At 50.5% G+C, this 19407-nt stretch overlaps 1 protein-coding gene across 1 annotated transcript; it reads right to left on the bottom strand.

Moving 5' to 3' along the window:
• Positions 1 to 400: 400 nt before the first annotated feature.
• SGK2 (serum/glucocorticoid regulated kinase 2) lies at positions 401 to 18397 on the bottom strand. Its single transcript, XM_036244957.1, has 13 exons — positions 18348 to 18397; positions 17692 to 17741; positions 17108 to 17165; positions 16838 to 16921; positions 15868 to 15999; positions 14508 to 14620; positions 14174 to 14210; positions 13108 to 13194; positions 11566 to 11661; positions 10465 to 10620; positions 5861 to 5950; positions 2569 to 2774; positions 401 to 753 (listed from the first exon to the last, which is right to left on the bottom strand). The coding sequence occupies exons 1-12, from the start codon at positions 18387 to 18389 to the stop codon at positions 2610 to 2612; spliced, it is 1110 nt and encodes a 369-aa protein (XP_036100850.1). The 5' UTR covers positions 18390 to 18397; the 3' UTR covers positions 401 to 753; positions 2569 to 2609.
• Between the last annotated feature and the right edge of the window lie 1010 nt (positions 18398 to 19407).

Consider the following 19407-nt stretch of genomic DNA (forward strand, 5'->3'; position numbering starts at 1 on the left):
AGTAGGCTGTGCCACTTGAGTGTTGGGACAGGTCTTGGATCCTTCTGCTTGATGTGGAGTCAGTGTTTGCTAGAAGACCAATAGAGAGTACCTACCCAGAGCAATTCTTCCCACTGTTTGGAGGCTGTAGAAATTGAGCAAAGGTCTTAGAATCAGCCACCACCAAGTTCAGTTCCTGTCTGTGTCTTATACCAGCTGGGTGAGGCTGGGCAAATTGCTTAATCTCTGTGAGCAAATATTTCTTATCTATAAAGGGAGGTTAATAATTTCTAAGTGCTTGTTTACTGTGAGGATTGTAGATAATGTATACAACACTCAGAATGTGCTCAATCAACATAGGCATAGATAGCATGATCAATTCAATGTCATAGGTTTTCTTCATTTTTATTTTCTATCCTGGGGAAAATTTTGTGATCTTGCGGTCTTAGAACAGATAGAATCATTATGCATTTCATAATCCACAGTACATTGTGTACTTTTGACAGTACTAGCACATTCCAGACAATTGCAGTCTTGCATTTTGCTTTGGGAAGTTGGGGAAATTTTGGCCCCTTCCTCATGTTCCACATGTGTCAGTTAATAGACACTATTAACATAGAAATCAAATCAGAGTGTTTCAGAGTTCTCAGTGCATGTCGAAGTGTGACAACAGCTCTTCCTGACCCAGCTTTGGTCTCCAGTGCGAGTGGTAGTGTCATTGGTGTATTTTCCATAGTCTTCAGCTTCATTCTCTATCATTCCTGGGGCAGGGGGCTGCCGGGAAAAATGGAAGGGAGAGAATGGAACTGAATTAAGAGGAAGAGGCAATAAAAATCACAGCATACACTGATGTTAAGAAAGTGCCTCTCTTTTCCGCAAACCAAAAAGCTAATAATTCCACCCAGAAGTAGGTGATGAACCACAGGTTTGTGAAAAAGAAACCGTAAAGTAGCGTGATCCATCCTCCAAGTTGAGTGTTCTGAAGTCATGAGGTTATGTGCTCAAATTCTGTCCAGAATTACTTTGAGAAATGACTGATCTTGAATACATGGCAGTGCATAGGTGGCTGGGAAGCTCTGGTCACCAAGCCTGCACCAACCTCCAGCCCTGTCCAAGGCCTGGGCTCCCCATGGCCTTAGACCTGCCAAACATATAGAGAGGCATGTAAGGAGGAACACCGCATGAACTTGGTAGCCAGGCTCAGACTATGGGTGTCCAGTTGGATGTCTCCCCTTCAACACCCAATTTCCCACCACCTAGCTTATTGTGACCAATTCCTGACTTGGTTTTCATTAGAGATTTTGACATCCACTCTGTTGGACCTAACAGTGAGAGGCAGACGAGCGCAACGGTTCCATGTGAGAGCCCTGGAGTCAGCTTATATGGCCCAGCTCTGACTCTTTATCAGTTATGTGACTTCAGGCAAGGAACAACTTCTCTGACCCTGTTTCTTCACTGGTAAAGGGAACAGTAACAGTTCCTTCCTTAGGGTTGTTTGTATAAAAAGTGATAATAGGCTTGAAAGAATCTAGCCCAGAAACTGGTTCAGCATCAGCTGCTGTTCTAAAGCTGATTTTGGCCAATTAAATTAAAAATGATGGTGTAAAAAGGATCAGAAGCTCTCAAAATCATTTGAAAGCTAGAGCACAAGGCCCAGGGCTCCCCGGGAATGGTGGGAATGGCATCACTGATATAAAGGAACTGCCACTGAGTCCCAATTGCTGCAGTTTACATTGTTGCCACTTCTACACCAGGAACTCAGTTTTGTGGGTGCTGTCACCACAGCTACCACATGAAAGAGAGCTCCCAGTCCCCTAACTTTGAGTCAAAATCTGGCACAGCTGCATCCCTGGGCCACATGCCTGGCCCTAGTTGCAAGAGAGACTGGGAAAGTCACTATCTAGAATTTTAGCTACTAGAAGTGGAGGTAGGTATGCCCTTCATCCAGACTCATCAAGTAGGCGATTCCCTGAATATAGGAAGGTATAGGAAGGGGTTCTAACACTACACAACACAACAAAGAGAGATACCATCAACATAGGAAAATAAGAAGATGTCAGTGATAGATACCCTCTAGGCTTGTCACATCTCTGTCCTTTCACACTTTGAAATCAAAATCTAAACACCAAGAGGCCTGCTGGCTGCCCACCCAACTTTTGCTCTTCCTCCCTTAGTGTCAGAACGCCCATGTTACTAGGGGTAATAATGTTCCCAGCCCCAGTTACAGGTAGGCATGGGTGGCTAATGAGCAGAAGTCATTGGGTGGGGCTTCTGGGAAACTACAAAAGTGTCCTTTTGCTCTTCTCTCCTTTCCTCTCTCTCTTTTTTTTTTTTTTTGTCCTACCCAGAACACAAAAGCAGTGGCTAGAGCTCCAGTAACTACCTTATGATATGTAGCAACTAATACTGAAGCCATTTGCCAAGAATAGCAGAGCAAAGTACAGCAAGCCTCTGAGTTTCTGATGACCTGTTGTCCCAGCCCTGGACCACCTAACACAATTCTTTATGTGCTGGAGGGGGGGGAGTCGTCTTAATTAAGCCATTGTTACTTTGAGTCTCTGTTCCTAGCCGTTGAAGGTAATTCCTTACAGGTACCAGCTGTCTTCAGTGGTTCCACAGGTACCTCTCTCCTAGCAGTCCAAGACGGCTTCATCCTCTGGCACGTAGGAAAATCCCAGGAATGCACTGGAGGCCCCAGCGCTGCTGGCCACCGTGTCAGGAGTGCAGCCAATGGACTTTGACACGGCTTCCTGGGTGAACTCTGGGTCAAAGTGTTTCAAGTCAGCTGGTCCTGCCTATGATATAAGCCAAAGATGAGAAGGGAACACGGGTCAGAGCTGCCAAAGGAACCCACAAGCCCTGAGAGGGATGTTAGGCCTCCCTTCTGAGTGCCTTCTGGACATCCTTACTTAACTGTCACTTACCCGTGCTTTTACATTCGTTCTTTTATTCCACGGGGTGCAGCAACCACTTATCCATTCCTCTAAGCCCCTGGCACCCTCCCTGCCTGCTCCACAATACAGACAAGTCTAGTCAGCATATACTTACTGAATGCCCACTGGTCATTCAGGAGAGCAAATAGGGTGGGCCCTCACTTTCATGGAGCTTATATTATGCAGAGAGTAGGAGGGTTGATAATAAGCACATACACAACCAATAGATAATTTGTGGTGTTTATAGGTCTTATGGAAAATAAGAATAGGGTAACATAATAGAGAGTGACTGCGCAGCTGTAGCTATTTTGCAGGAAGACCTGTGAGGGAGAGTGTAAAAACGGTCACACATTTTCCATTCCCATCCAGAGGCAGGGTCTCTTTTCCCATCCCTTTAATTTGGGGTAGCCATGTGACTTGCTTAGAATAACGGGATGTTACCAAATGTGATTCTTTGAGAAGCTTGAAAAACACACACTGCTGAGTTCTCTCTGGCTGTGTTTGGAACCTCAGATCCAGCATATGAACAAACCCAGGCCATCCTGCTGGAGTCGGAAAGGACTCGTGAAGGAGAACCCAGTTTCCCCAGCTGCCAGCCAACTGCCAGGCATGTGAGTGCAGCAGTTGTAGGTCATCATCAACTGCCAGCTGACCTGCTAGCTGACTGCTAACGCGAGAGCCCAGCAGACAGCTGGCTGGGCCCAGGCCAAAGAAACCACCCAACCAACCCACAGAATCAGGAGGAAATAAAAAATTGTTTTAAAGCCACATAGTTTGTGGGTGGCTTGTTATGCAGCAAGAACTAACTGATACAACCTCTCTGTGGAGGAGGCATGGTCTGTGGGGAAGACCGAGCCAGTGGGGTTCTGTGAAGTAAGCAGGTGAGCAAGTGGAAAGGTCTGCGGATCCGCTCTAGCACGCGAGCCTTAGCCTGTGGAACCAAAGAGACCATGGCTTCCAGCCTCTCCAAAAGGCCACGGGACACACAGTGGGACTAGCCCAGGACGCAGAGTTCCAAGACCAGGCTGGGAATCCTGGCCCTGGCCCTTTTTTGCTGTGTGGCCCTAGGCAAGGCCAGTATTTTCTGTGTGTGTGTGTGTGTTTAAAACGAAGACACTGATGCTAAAGAAACTTATTCAAGGTCTCACAAGTGGTAGGCGACAGAACCAGGAATCCAACTCCACTATGTCTCACTCTAAAGTCCACACATTGCATTTTATGACCTCCCTGTCTAGATTTTGTATATTATTCTCTCTCCAATGTGTACATTCAATATTATCCTCAAGGTCTTTTTTTAAATCCCCAGATAAACTTTTTAGGTGCCTGAACTGAGCGTATCCTACAGCTGGTGTAGTAGCTCAGTGGATTGAGTATTATCCTGTGGACTGAGAGGTCCCAGTGCGATTACTGGGCTCAATCCCCAGTAGGGGGCATGCAAGAGGCAGCCGATTGATGTTTCTCCCTCACATCTATGTTTCTATGTCCCTTCCTCTCTAAAAAAATCAATAAAAACATATTTTAAAAAATAAATAAAAAGAATCCGGTGCTCAAAGATACGTTCATGAACAGGTGAATCACCAGAGGAAAGATGTAAATGGTAACACTGGCAGTGTTGAGGTGTGTAGACTGCTTGGATGAAGAGGACTTGACATTGCATGACCCTTAGAGGTGGCCAAGCAAACCTCCAGTGTGCATCTCAAATGGCGTTCCTTTTGTTCATACTAGCACTGCCAATTAATATTTTAAAACTAACCACCTTCTGCCCAGCCAGTGTGGCTCAGTGGTTGCGCATTGACCCATGCACCAAGACATTGCTGGTTTGATTCCAGGTCAGGGCACTTGCCCAGGTTGTGGGCTCGATCCCCAATAGGGAGCATGCAGGAGGCAGCTGATTGATATTGATGTTTCTCTCATCCATTTTCTACATCTCTCTCCCTCTCTAGAAAATCAATAAAAATATTTTTAAAAATAATAAAAACTAACCACCTTCACTGTAAATCAAAGAAATATAAATTAAAACAATGCCAGAAGCCATTTTTTTACTTAACAAATTGGCAAAGTTAAAAACCACAATGCACGTGCTGCAGAGATGAGAATCCTCCAGCAGGCTGTCCTGGTCAGAAATAGACTGCACTCCCTAACACAGCGAGGCAGTGTGGGTCAAGAGCCTAGAAACAGTCTCACTCTATGACCTGGTCATTCCCCATCTGGAATCCATCACAAGGAAAGAATCAGTGCCCTGAGCAAAAACAGACACTTAAAGATGTTCGGCAGTACATTATGATAAATATAAAATGGTAATAACCTAAAGTTCACCGTTAGAAGCCTGGTTGAATAACTTATGTCACCAGCATAGGGTTGAAATAGTATAAGTCACTTAAGATGATCCTTATAAAGTTTTATATAAATTGGAAAAATAATGACATAGTTTTTAGCAAAAAAGAAAAAAATGGGGGTGGGGAGAAGTATCTATGTATATAAAATATGAACTAGGTGAAAAACAGAAAAATGACTGGAAGGAAACACACCAACTATGGTTTCTTTTGAGTAGTGAGATAAGCTTTTTCTCCCTGCTTCTTTAGACTTCTCTGTTTTGCATACTTTCTACAATGAATACATGTCATTTTAATTATCAGGAAAAAAGCTGGCCATAGGAAAAAATGTCTTTGCGGGGCTTGGCTCCATCTGGGTATGCTGTGTGACACAGAGCACTTCAAAAACTGCCACAGGCTGTGCAATTAGCGTCACATGGCTCACCACACAGCTCAGCTGGCGGTCACGACTTCTGGGTTCCAGACCGGTTCTGCCTCTGACTTACTATGTGGCCTTGCACAAGTCATGGAGCCTCTTGGACCCTTGGTTTTCAATCTGTAGAGAGTTGGCCCAGGCACCCTCCAAACTCCCACCAGCCCTGGTAACCCAGAATCTGGAATGCAGTGACTTCTTACCACGTTTGGGTTGAAGGGTGGAGTCAGCCTCTTGTGGTACAAGTCATCCCAGTTTATGGGGCTGAAGAACACGTGGTTCTTTATCTCAAGCTGCAGGAAGAAGGTGCCGGTCAGGAGCAGCCTCCCCATAGGCGCTCCCACCCCACCCCACAGGGCCCCGAGCTCCAACTCTATTGGCAACTGGCTGCCAAGCCCTAAAACCTTTACTGAGAAAGTACCTTGCACCTCTGGCTGGTTTCCTGGGACAAGGGCGCATTCTGCAGCCAGGCTCTGCCCTTCACCATCATCGGGAACCCCAGCCCTTTCCTCCATGACATCAATTTATTCCACATCTCTTTACCTAACACCTACTCTGTGCCAGCACCATGGTAGACTTTGGAGGTATGTCATTGAACAAGACAATAGACTCTGCCCTTAGGGTCCCCAGGGGGTCTTGGGGACCCCACCCCACTTGCCTTAGTGCATTTTGACTCTTCCAGAATGCAAACCAGAGAAATAGACAGATGAACTCACTCCGGAAGGTTTAGGAAGGAAAGCCCCAAAGAGAGCTGCAGGTTCCTAGAGTCCCAGGATTTCAGCTGAGTCCTGGGTGTGCTTCACCACTTCCTTCCTGCTCCAAACCAACACCAGCACCAACTTTCTCCTGTCCCGGCAGGACCCTCTCTCTGTCTGCATTTCTCAAAGACTGATTCTCCGGCCACTTATGTCAGAATACCACCTTCCGGGCTCGTTAAAAAGCTGGATCAGCCCTGGCCGGTTTGGTTCAGTGGTTGGAGCATCGGCCTGTGGACCAAAGAGTCCCGGGTTCGGTTCCTGCTAGGGGCATGTACGAAGGAAAAAAAAAAAAAGCTGGGTCTACCCTGGCTTGTTTGGCTCAGCGGTTAGAGCATCGGCCCATGGACCAAAGAATAGAGGGTTCGATTCCAGTTGAGGTCCAATCGATGTGCCTCTCTCACATCGATTTTTTCTCTCTCTCTCTCCCCCCCCACTCTCCCTCCCCCTCCCACTCTATCTGAAAATCAATGGAAAAATATCCTTTGGTGAGAATTACAAAAAAAGCCAGATCCAGCCCTGGCCAGTTTTCTCAATGGTTAGATCACTGGCCCTCGGACTGAAGGATCTTGGGTTCGATTCCCAGTCAAGGGCACCTACCTGGGTTGCAAGTTCGATCCCTGGCCCTAATCAGGGTTGTATGGGAGACAACGGATCAATATGTCTCTCTCACATTGATGTTTCTCTCTCCCTCCCTCCCTTCCACTCTATCTAAATATCAATGGAAACATATCCTTGGGCCCTGGCCACTGTGGCTCAGTTAGTTGAGCATCAGAAGGTCATTGAACCTAAAGGTCATGGGTTTGATTCCAAGTCAGGGCACATACCCAGGTTTCATGTTTGATCCCCTGTTGGGGTGCATGTAGGAGGCAGCCAATCGATGTCTCGCTCTCCTTCTCCCTCTCTAAAATCAATAAAAACATATTAAAAAAAGAAAAGTATCCTCGGGTAAGGATTAACAACAACAACAAAAAAGCCAGATCGAAAATATCCTAGCCCTGGCCGGTTTGGCTCAGCGGTTAGAGCATCGGCCTGCGGTTCAGAGAGACCCGGGTTCGGTTCCCGCTAAGGGCATGTACCTCAGTTGCAGTTTGTCCCCGGCCCTGGTTGGGTTGTGAGGGTGGCAACCACTCGATGTGTCCCTTTCATGTTGATGTTTCTCTCTCTTCCTCTCTCTCCCTCCCACTCTATCTGAACAAAAAATGAAAAAATGTCCTCGGGTGAGGATAAAAAATATCTATATATCTATATATAGATATAGATATAGATATAGATATAGATATAGATATAGATATAGATATAGATATAGATATATATCCTAGTACCCCAAAATATCCTAGTCTCCCAAAACTGGTAACACTGGTTGCCTCTAAATTAAGGAACTGGGTAGCTGGAGGGACTTTTAAAATTAATATTCTTTGAATTTTGATTTATGTGAATATGTCTTATTTTTTAAATCATGCATTTTTTTAAGATGCAAATTTTCACCTGGAAGGAGTAGATTGGTCTTCATGAAAGCCCCATTCTTTAAGCTGGCCAGGGATGGGGAGGCAAATACCCTAAATATTGTTTCACTTCACGGTATCTGACATGTAGGGCTGTTGGTAAAAATACTTTAAAAAGCACTTACGCCCTGGCCGGTTTGGCTCAGCGGTTAGAGCGTCGGCCTGCGGTCCGGAGAGACCCGGGTTCGGTCCCCGCTAAGGGCATGTACCTCGGTTGCAGTTTGTCCCCGGCCCTGGTTGGTCGTGCGGGTGGCAGCCACTCGATGTGTCCCTTTCACATCGATGTTTCCCTGTCTCTCTCTTCCTCTCTCTCCCTCCCACTCTGTCTGTACAAAAAATGGAAAAATGTCCTCGGATGAGGATTAAATAAATAAATAAATAAATAAATAAATAAATAAATAAAAAAGCACTTACTATGTGCCAGGCATTGGCCTAAATGCTTTGCATATTTTTTTTTTTTTTTTTTTAGAGATAGAAACATCAATCAGCTGCCTCCTGCACAACCCCACTGGGGACTGAGCCTGCAACCTGGGCATGTGCCCTGGCTGGGAATTGAACCAGGACTGCTCAGTCCATAGGACGATGCTTAATCCACTGAGCCACACTGGCCAGGTGCTTTGATATCTTAATCCATTTTTCTTTTTAGCAGCTTCGAGCTAGGTACTGTTATTACAGATGGGGAAACTGGGGCTCACAGAGAGAAGTTAAGCATAAGTAGTGGTGGAGAAGGGATCTGAACCCCGGTAGCCTGTCTCCTAGTCCATGCATCTCAAACAATATGCCGAGAAAACAAACTTGTAGAGAACAGAGTACTGTGGGCTTCCTTTTATAAATCCAGATGACCTTAGGTTGAATAGAAAATGCTAATGCAATTTAAATATATATATATCATAAACTTGTTAAGGAACTGCACTGTGAATTATTCATCTCTATATCCTGAGTGCCCAGCCTGGGCACTGGCAAGGAGGAAGTGCTCAGATATTTGTGAAAAGCCAGTCCAGTCCACTCTGCACAGAAGCCAGAGGAATTCCTTAAAACTTAAATTGAGCCCTGGCCAGTTTGGCTCAGCAGTTGAGCGTCAGCCTGTGGACCAGAGTCCTGGGGTTCAGTTTCCACTAGGGGCACCTACCACCAAAAGAATAAATAAAAAATAAAATAAAATAAAATAAAAGTTGCCCATTGTCCCCTTAAAAAAAAAACCAAAAAACTTAAATTGAGCCCTGGCCGGGTTGCTCAATGATTAGAGCGTCGGCCCGCGGACCGGATAGTCCCGGGTTTGGTTCCCGCTAAGGGCACATACCTTGGTTGCAGTTTGTCCCCAGCCCTGGTTGGGGTCGTGTGGGTGGCAATCACTCGATGTGTCTCTCTCGCATCGATATCCCCCCCCCCCCATCTCTTGCTGTATCTGAAGATACATGCAAAAATGTCCTTGGGTGAGGATTAAAAAAAAACTTAAATTGGGCCCTGGCTGGTTTTGCTCAGCGGTTAGAGCATCAGCCTGTGGACCAGAGAGTCCTGGGTTTGGTTCCTGCTAAGGGCATGTGCCTTAGTTGCAGTTTGTCCCCGGCCCCGGTTGGGCTCGTGTGGGTGGCAACCAGTCAGTGTGTCTCTCTCACATCGATGTTTCTCTCTCTTTCTTCCTCCCTCTCTACCTCCCGTTCTGTCTGAGGATAAGTGCAAAAATGTACTTGGATGAGGATTAAAACAAGAAAAGAAAAAAATCTTAAATTGGGTCTTACCACACCCCTGTTCAAAATACCCTAAAGCATAACAATCTCCTCCTTGTTCCCACCACAGGACTTTTTTTTTTTTTTTATCCTCATCCAAGGATATTTTTCCATTTTTAGTTCAGATTGAGTGGGAGGGAGAGAGAGAGAGAAACATCAATGTGAAAGGGACACATCGAGTGGCTGCTACCCACACGACCCAACCAGGGCCGGGGACAAACCGCAACCAAGGTACGTGCCCTTAGTGGGAACCGAACCTGTCTCTGGACCGCTGGCTGATGCTCTAACCGCTGAGCCAAATCAGCCAGGGTGCCACCACAGGACTTTTGCACATGCTGTCTTGTGTCTGGGATGCCTCCTCCCAGCTCTGCATGAGTGGTTCCTTCTCATCCTTCAAGTCTCAGCTTGCCACCTCCTCAGAAAGGACCTCCCTGGCCATGCCAGTGTGAATTCATCCGCTCTCATTATTGTCTATCTCAGTTCTTTGTTCATTTTTTCCTGATGCTTGTCACACTCTGTAATAATTGTATATAATGTTTGCTTGTTGTCTGCCCTCCCCCCAATAGACCTAATAAGGACAGAGACCCAGTCTATTGAATCCCTAGCACCCAGCTCAATGTCTGGCACATAGTAGGTGCTCAGTAAATATTGGTTGAATAAAAGAACTAGACTGAAGGAAGTAATCAAACAGTAGCAGCTGTGAATTTCCAAATGAACAAATTAGCAATGCTTGGTTTTACAGGACAGCTGGATGCCTGTCACTGTGTGTCTGAGCTAACTCTGCAGGAAGGGGCCAGTGCTGCACTGGCAAGTCACCTACGAAGTCTGCTTTGGAGCCCAGCCGCTGCCTCTGGTCCTTGTGGAGAAGGGCTTGCAGGAGGTCACAGGCGGCCACCGTCCGGCCCACAGGGATCTGTAGTGGCTGGTTCAGAATGTTGTCATACATCTGGGATACGTCTTTGCTGTAAAAGGGTGGCTGGCAAAGAGGGAGAGAGCTGGAGGATCATCCATGTTCAAGTGGGCCTAGGTCTCAGAGAGACTTGGAGCAAAGCTGGGTCGCTGGAAGGATCCAGCCAGACCCGCATCCTGTACAGTGGCTCACATGGCAGACGAGAGGGACAGAGACCTCTGGGCTTCTGGCATAGTGGAGCAGGCTGAGGAATCGCTCTTCACCGGTGTAAGACTGTGGCCCTCCTGGAAGCATCCCCTACCCCACCGCTCTTCATCAGCCTTGTGCACCAACTTAGCACTTCGCAAAGTTCACATGCTCCCCATCATCATTTCATCCCAGCCCCACAACCATCCTTGGAGACAGGTAGTAGTTTTTCAGACGAGAAGACACAGGTCAGAGAGATTAAAGCCTGGGGCATTGCTTGGAAGAGAGCCAGGCCCCAATGTCCAGAGCCCATCTTTCCTGATGCTCTTCCTGCCACCTCCTCTGCCAGCTCTTCCTTCTCCAGCCTCCAGGAGCCTGTTCCTTCAAACCCACCAAACTGTTGATGACGCCGCCCCAGAGAGGAGCCTGGCCTGGGGCAAGTCCGCACGGGCCTCCGTCTCAGCGGGCAGCCTAGAATTGGGTCCAGGGCTGGTTCCATAACCTACCAGCTCTGTGACCTTTCGGGGCCTCAGTTTCCCTTTCAGGAAATTAAGAACAACTCTATTCCTGCTGCCGCCCTCCAAAGGCTGTTTTGAGGCGCCAAAGGAGTAACACAGGAGGCGGTATATTATAAAGCACCGAACTGACATTATTGAAAAAATACATATAATCCTTGTATTCATTTTGGCATCATCTTTTTTAGCTTGGAGTGGAGAGATGGCCCGTTCAGTTCCTGGAGGAGCCTGAGCAGGTGACGCAGGGACAGACCCACCTTGTGTCTCCCCAGAGCCCGCTGTCCCTTGCAGACAGCCACACCCCACTCACCAGGCCGTGCAGCATCTCGTACAGGACGGCCCCCAAACACCACCAGTCCACCGCCCGATCATAAGGCTCTTTACGGAGCACTTCTGGAGCCAAGTACTGTGGAGGGAAACACACTCATCTGAAAGGCCCTCAGCCTCAGTCTCCCCATCTGTAAACAAGGCACTCAGAGAAAAAGATCGTGGGAGAGATGACATGTTGGGGCCACCTGTCTCCTACATGAGCCAGGGTGCGCATCCCCTTGCTCCCTGCCCCTGGCAATGGCCAAGGAAGGGTCACTGTGGAAAAATAGAAAAACATATATTTTTTTAAAAACCAGGCTTGCAAGCATGAAGGAAGCACCGGCGATGTCCAGCGGACACCCTGCTACCCACAAACACAATGGCTCCTGTTCAGAGAGGTCATCTGTCCGCCCATTACTCTAAAACCAAACTGAGCAGGCCCAGCTGAGATCTGAAACCCGGATTTTCAAGCATAGAGAGAAAAATAGAGCAGCTAAAATCCTGTCCCATGCCAGGGTGAGGGGAGTTTCCTAGTCCTGCAGCCTCAGCCCCACAGACCCACCCAGACCTCTCTGCAGCAACTAGAGACCCCTTCTGGTCCGGCGTCCAAGGGTCAGCGCCGGTGGGAAAGCTTTGAACCCCAAGGCTGCACAGAGGCCTTAGCAGGCCTTGTGAATTCCTGCTGGGACCCACACACTATAACCCTCCACGCTCTTGGTGGCAGGAAGAGGGCGGAAGAAAAGCTTCCCTCACACTTGCAAGCTCTGATATTTTACAAAATATATTGTTATTGATTTTTAGAGAAAGAGGAAGGGAGAGAGAGATAGAAACATCGATTGGCTGCCTCCAGCATGCCCCCCACCAGGGACTGAGTCTGCAACCCAGGCGTGTGCCCTGACTGGGCATTGAACCTCAACCTCTCAGTCCATGGGACGACGCTCAATGCACTGAGCCACACCAGCCGGGCGCGAACCCTGATCTTAATTGTCAGGCCTGGCCCTCCTGTTGCACATGGACTTCACCCTGTAGGGCAGTGCTGTCCAGTACAGCAGCCACTATCCATGTGTGGCCACCGAACACTTGAAATGTGGCTGGTCGGAGCTGAGACGGCCCATCAGTGCAAAATACACACTGATTTCAAAGACTTAGAAAAAAAGAATAAAATAGGGCAACAATTTTATATGGTTGTATGTTGAAATGACAATATTTTGTATATATCAGGCCAATTAAAATATGTTATTTAACTTCATTTCACCTGTTTTTTTTTACTTTTTAAACATGACAGATGAAAATTTTTAATTGCCTGTATGGTTTTTATTTCTGTTTGTTTCTACTGGACATCACTGTGGCAGAGTCACCAGCAGCTGGCTGGGTCCCAGAACCCCCAGAGCTGATGCCCCCATTACACAGATGAGGAAACCAAGGCTGAGTGCACAGGCAGCGCAGGGGAAGGAGTGAGGCCCGCTAGGTGTCACCCATTGCCTCTGATCAGGAGCCTGGCCTCGACCACTCATGACCTGCCTTCTCAGGAGGTTTAGCTCACCTCGGGGGTGCCACAGAATGTGGACGTGGTCTCCTCCGGCTCTACACCTTCCTTGCAGAGGCCAAAATCTGTCAGCACCACGTGTCCCTGCAGAGGAGGGAAGCCAGGGGCAGGAGGGTAGCCTAAGATAAAGGTCTGGCAGGCCTAATCCCAAAGCCCAGATGCCACCCCAGGGCAGCAGCTCCGGGGTCTGATGGCCCTGCACAGGCTGAGGCTTTACTTAGAGACCCAGGGCTTCTGGACTGGGAGCAGCACAGGGGCAAGGTGGGGAGATGGCATTCCGCTGTCTGCCCAGCTCATCACAGACTCAGACCCATGCCCTATCACAGTGCAGCTCCAGAATGTCCTTGCTGAAGGGGCCTGGTGGCAGCAGCCCTTGACAGAGGGCTGGGGACCCAGAAAGCAGCCACACTTTGTGGCAGCTGCACAGGTGGGTGGCTGGTGGAGGTCATGGAGGGAGTGGATACTGCGGGGCTCTGCCCAAATCTCCCCATGAGGAGCTGGCATGCCCATCCCCCCATGCTGGAACACTGCCCTCACCCAAACTTATGCCCCTCCCAAGGGGCAATCCCTACCCAGTGATTGACTGATGCAGGGACACAAATTGCCTCAATTTAGAACAGTTCTAAAGAGCCATTCCAGCTCAGGCCCTCCCCACCCTAGAAGATCAGCCGAGACCTCACTCGCAACCTCAGAGCAGGTGAGCTTCCTCCTCTGCCCAATCCCGTCTTTTCGCCCCTTAAAGGTAGATCCCCTGAGAGCATTCCCCATAGCCTCTGCACCCAATGCTTCATCTCAGGGTCTGTTTCCAAGGAACCCAGTCTAAGACATGGAGGGACAGCAAAGTCCATGAGCCTCCACCTGCCTCCACCCTGCCCTCTACAGATCTCCTGCACACACGTGCACACACACAGTGCATATACACATGGTCTCGTGTGCACATCATGTATGGGCATGTGCACACACACATATGAATGCATCCCTATACAATGTATAGACACCCATGCACACGCACTTGTGTACACAGCACACATGTGCAACTATGCACACAAACACACACACAAACCTGGCAGTCCAAGAGAATGTTCTCTGGTTTCAGGTCCCTGCAGAAGATGAGAAGTCACGCTGTGATGGCTCAGCCACTTAGTGAGGACATTGGGGATCTGGGGTCTGGGTGGATGGACCATTCATGGAGGCTCACAGAGATGCCCAGGGAAGCCCAGGGAGGATGGGCTCTTGATCCTAGAAAGGAGAAGGCTTCCACCCTACCCCGCTGGGGGGCATTCTCCTCAGACAAAGGAGCAGTTCACGGGCATTTCATCAGGGTTCAGGGGCCCACACGACCCCTGGCTGTTGGGGCAGAGGGCCCAGCCAGGCTCTGAGCCACAGGCAGGCCTCACCTGTAGATGATGTTGAGGGAGTGCAGGTAGCCAATGGCACTGGCCACCTCGGCCGCATAGAACCGGGCTCGGGGCTCCAGGAACCTGCGCTCCCGCTGCAGGTGGAAGAAGAGCTGGAGGGGGAGACACCTGTGAGAGGGTTTCCTCGGGGCTTCAGTTCCCAGAGTGCAGGGCAGGGGGCAGCTGGCCAAGTCACCCGCCTCTGAGCTGCAACGCACTCAGACCACAAAGGGCATGCCGGCCCCCACCCCGTACAGCAGTTGTGGGTGTCCAAAGGGTCAGCGGGAGAGATTAATTAGCATGGACTGAGCACCTACTGTGGTCCAGGCTCCAAGCCAGAACCTTTCACATCTCTTATCTCAGTTAATCCTCATGACCATTTTCAAGGTCCCAAATAGGATGCTGGCTTCACCTAAGACAGTGGTTCTCAACCTTCCTAATGCCACGACCCTTCAATACAGTTCCTCATTTTGTAGTGACCCCCAACCGTAAAATTATTTTCATTGCTACTTCATAACTGTAATTTTGCTACTGTTATGTCTTAGGCGACCCCTGTGAAAGGGTCGTTCGATCCCCAAAGGGGTCACGACCCACAAGTTGAGAACCGCTGACCTAAGAGGAACCTGGGAGAGGTCAGAGTTGTCAAGTGACTTGTCAAGGTCACATGGCTTGCAACTGGCAGAGCTGGGATTTGAAACTGGGTGGTTCAAGATGGTTGGTTCCACCCACCAGGTGATAAGATTATTATGGCTGAGTCAAACTCAGCCCAGGTCAGATCTGCCTGCGGGCCAATCGCTTTGGTGTGTTTTGCTGGCATGGAAAGTCTTTCAACTCCACCAGGGGACTTAGGAATGCAGGACCAACACTCCCCTCTTGGCTTCAGGCCAAAAGGCATGAGATCACAGAACTTATATCTGGGGTCACTGAAGGGAGCCCCACCAAGTTTTGCTCAGGGAGCCACAGGGAAGTCAAGGAGGGAACTCAGCTGGTGCAGCTGTGCTTCGAGGTCACTAGGGGGCGTCAGGTCTCCAGTTTCCACAGTGACCTCCTCTGGTGTAAAACGGGTATTGCAAATCTTGACTGCAGAGCTCCTCCGACATTGACCTTTCCTGGCTGAGTCTGGGCAGCTTTGCAGGGAGAAGTCAGTGCAGACCCACATTTCCATCCTGGCTCTGCCAGGTACGGGCTGGGTGGCCTTGAGCAAGCGAGTTAGCTCTCGAGCCTGGGTTTCTGCAGCTACAATATGGGTCTGTGGTAGGGGTAATGTGAGATCATCCCAGAGCCTGGCACACAGGGGAGTGGGGGACGGACAGCTCCCAGCTAACAGCTGGCCCAGAGCAGCTCCCTGCGGCCCACCCACCTCTCCTCCATTGACATAGTCCAGCACAAAGTAGAGCTTCTCCGGCGTCTGGAAGGAGTAGCGCAGGCCCACGAGGAAGGGGTGCCGCACGTTCTTCAGAAGCACATTGCGCTCTGCCATGATGTGCCTCTGCTGCGGGGTCACACAGACAGGGGCCCTGTCACAGCCCGCAGCGCCTCGCTGGTGGGGGCTGCGCTGCCGGCCCTTCCCATGCCCCTCCTCACTGTGGCTCCAATTGCCAGGCCCAGCTCCTTGCCTAGTGTTCAGGGTTCGGTGTGGTCAGCCTCACCCCCCGCCAGTCCATACGGGTGCAGCTCCAGCCCCCAGATCAGAAACCCCTGCCCCCACCCCTGGGGTGGTAAGCAAAGCACCTATGACCACTTCCTACATGAGGCCACATTCATGCCTGTGTCCATGCTGTTTCCCCTGCCTGGGCACCCTCTTTTCAGACCACTGAACTCTACCTTCAAGGCCAGCCACAAGGCCACCTCTCTCAGGAAGATCCCCCCCACAATGCCCTTGTTAATGTTAATTCCCTCTCCTGCGTCTGCTGATCTGCTATCCAGCCCTCTCTGGGCCTGCTCTCTCTTAAAGAGACAAGTCAGCCAGAGCACCTGGAACTCCAGGACGGCTGTGGCTTGAAGGGCCTTTGGAGAGTATGGAGTGTGACCTCACACTGCACAGATGGGGAGGTGGACACCTAGGCAGGGCAGAGGACTTGTCACCGTGGGGCCCTCATTTCCCAGGGGAGGCACAGGGCTGGGATGGGCTCCTCCTGCAGGCCTGTGGGTGAGGTGGTTGGGCGGCCTTTCTAGAGAAGGGTCAGCATCCTGGGCACAAACTGGCCCCCTGCTGTGACCCCCTCCGCACCCAGCCCATGGACCCTCCCAGTTGGGATCCATCTTGGGAAGCCACCTAGCCTGGGGGTCAAGGAGCAGGAGAGGAAATGCTTATGCCTGAGCTCTGGTACCTCTTTCTTCTTTAAGATGGATTTTTTCTGTATCACCTTCACTGCGTAGAACATCCCATCAGATTTGCGTTTGGCCAGGAGGACCTGAGCGGAAGCAGAGACGCAAGGCCCCGAAGGTGATCATTCCGCGGGTGGTCCCCAGCTCTGGATCTGCATCCCTGGATCTGCAGGTTGTGAGCTCCCTCTTCGCACATGCAAATGACCAGGGGTGGGGAGGGGAGGCTAGAGAAGGGGAGACCCAGGTCCCCCCACCTTCACCATGTTACCCACCTTCCCATAGTTGCCTTTGCCGATGACTTTCAGGAAGTCGAAGTCAGTGGGCCGGGCACTGGGGGAAGAGGTAAGAACATGCGTCCGCATTTGCAAGCTTGCAAAGCCCAGTCCTGAGATCAAATCCAGACTTCTTTTCCACTTTGAAGGTGGGGAATGCGGGGAGCTTTCCTCCAGCCAAGCCTCCCCGCTGCTGAAGACTGCCATGTTCTCCAGCCGAGAGGGGGCTCGTAAGACTGGCCCTGCACCTGGGGATCTCACATCAGGTAAACAAGTAAGGTGGGGAGAAAGCCAGACACAGCTGCACAGAAGGTGAGGGATTTGGCTTCAAAGCCTGAGAAGAGCTTGAAAGGTGGGGAGCTGCTAACACCGCAGACTTTGGGGGGCATTCCAGGCCCAGGGCTCAGCGTGGGCAGAGGTTGGGGAATTAGTGGGAAGCAAAGCTGGAGGACAGTCCTGGGCCCAGGTGACAGAGTGTCTTGAAGGGTCTAAAGTCCAGAGAATGTGGATTTTATTCCCAAGCCTAGAGGAGCCAGGTACGAGGGGAGCCAGGGTGGAAAGTTGCTTGAGGGTCCAGAACTCACTTTGGATTAGCTGAAGGCCCCAGGTTGATGTTCCCACTGGACCTTGAGGGCTAAAAACATTTACAGGAAGAAGTGATCAAGACCAACAGGTCCCCACTCCTGGCTCCCTCCCTGTTCCTCTGGCCCAAGCCCTGATCTATTTATTCTCCAACCTCTCTACTAGGCCCCTCCCTCCTCCCTCCCTCCCTCCCTCCCTCCCTCCTTTCCTCCCTCCCTCCCTCCCTTCCTTCCTTCCTTCCTTCCTTCCTTCCTTCCCTCCCTTTCTACCCCTCTACCCACCCCCAAAACCATCTCATCTGCTTCTCACAACAGCCTTGGATTGTGTCCATTGTGAGGGTGAGGAAACTGAGGCCCAGAGAAGAGCTGTCCAAGGACTTAGAGGCTGCTCCACAGGCATTTTTAAAACTCAGGTGTCCTCAGGGCCAATCTCATGATTTTTCCACCCCATTTACTTCTTGAAGTCCTTTGCCCAAGTCCCTTCTGTATTTACCCTGCAAATGCCCCGCTTTTGTGAGCCCAGCCCAGAGTGACCCCTGTTGACCCCCCAGTCCTGTCTGGGATGGCCCACCTGCCTGGCAGGTGCTTCCATAGATTTCCAGAGCCATGTGAGGAAGTGAGCCCCCTGCTGGTGGGTAGGGGAACCAAGACCCACTCACCTGTGGACTGGGGGTCCCAGCTGGGCTAGGACTAGAGTCCATTCTGTAACAGTGATAGGGTGAGTGCTGGGGGCACAAGGGGGAGCAGGCATGAGAAATTTCATTGGAGAGTTAGCTTCATCTGTCTAGGGTTTCGGACACCTCTTCCCTCACCACTCCTCCTTAACCCCATCCGTGCACCTGCTACAGCGTGAGCTTCTCCTACCCCATAGGCCAGCAACCCCTGCATGGGGCAAGAAATGATACCCACTGGACCCAGCGTCTCCAATCAAACATCTCAGGAGGGGAGGAGGGAGGATGGTCAGGGTGGCCCCTCCCAGGCTGAGTCTTTTTCAAGGGTTGGGGACAACCAGGATAGCAAGATCCCGGCGAGCCAGGCAGCTCCAGAAGTCCAGGATGGCTAGGCCGGGAAGAACCCTGGCAGAGCACAAACATCTGCATCCTTCCCCCCATTTCATAGGTGCGGAGCCTGAGGCCTAGAAAGAGACTTGCCAGGATGACACAGCTTGTGAGGGGCAGGCTGGGCTCCCCAGCTCCCATGCAGGCATGATGTAACCCTGAATTGCTGTGGAAACCCCAGCATGGGCTCTGTGCGATCATCCCCTGCTACGAGGACTTCTGCCTAGTGCCCCTGTAAGGGCGCTGCTTGGAGAGATCCCAGACCGGCCAGATCAGCTGATCTGTGCATCAGGAGCACAGTGTCTCTCCTGCCCCCACCCTGCAGGGTGGAGGAGGCTGGCATATCTAGGCCTGACTCAGGGTGCCCAGGGCCTCACAGCCCCACCCCAGCTTGGAAGGTCAAGACCAAGAACTGATATCTCACCTGACATCCCAGTTGCTTGCGGGAACTGTTGGGTACCGTGCATCCCAAAACCATAGCCTTGGCCCTTTGTGGGTCCTGGGCTGCAGCCCAGCCTCTCTGGGTCAACACTACCCATCTTTACAAGTGGGCACCTGGCACCACCCATGGTGGTGGGTCCAGTGGGTATCCTTTCTCTTGGGAGCTGAGAAAGTGACCGCGGAGCAAGGGAGGGAGTCCCCCGGCTCCATGGAGCCCCGA

The sequence above is a fragment of the Molossus molossus genome, unplaced genomic scaffold (assembly GCF_014108415.1).
Source record: "Molossus molossus isolate mMolMol1 unplaced genomic scaffold, mMolMol1.p scaffold_m16_p_6, whole genome shotgun sequence".
Lineage (NCBI taxonomy): Eukaryota > Metazoa > Chordata > Mammalia > Chiroptera > Molossidae > Molossus > Molossus molossus.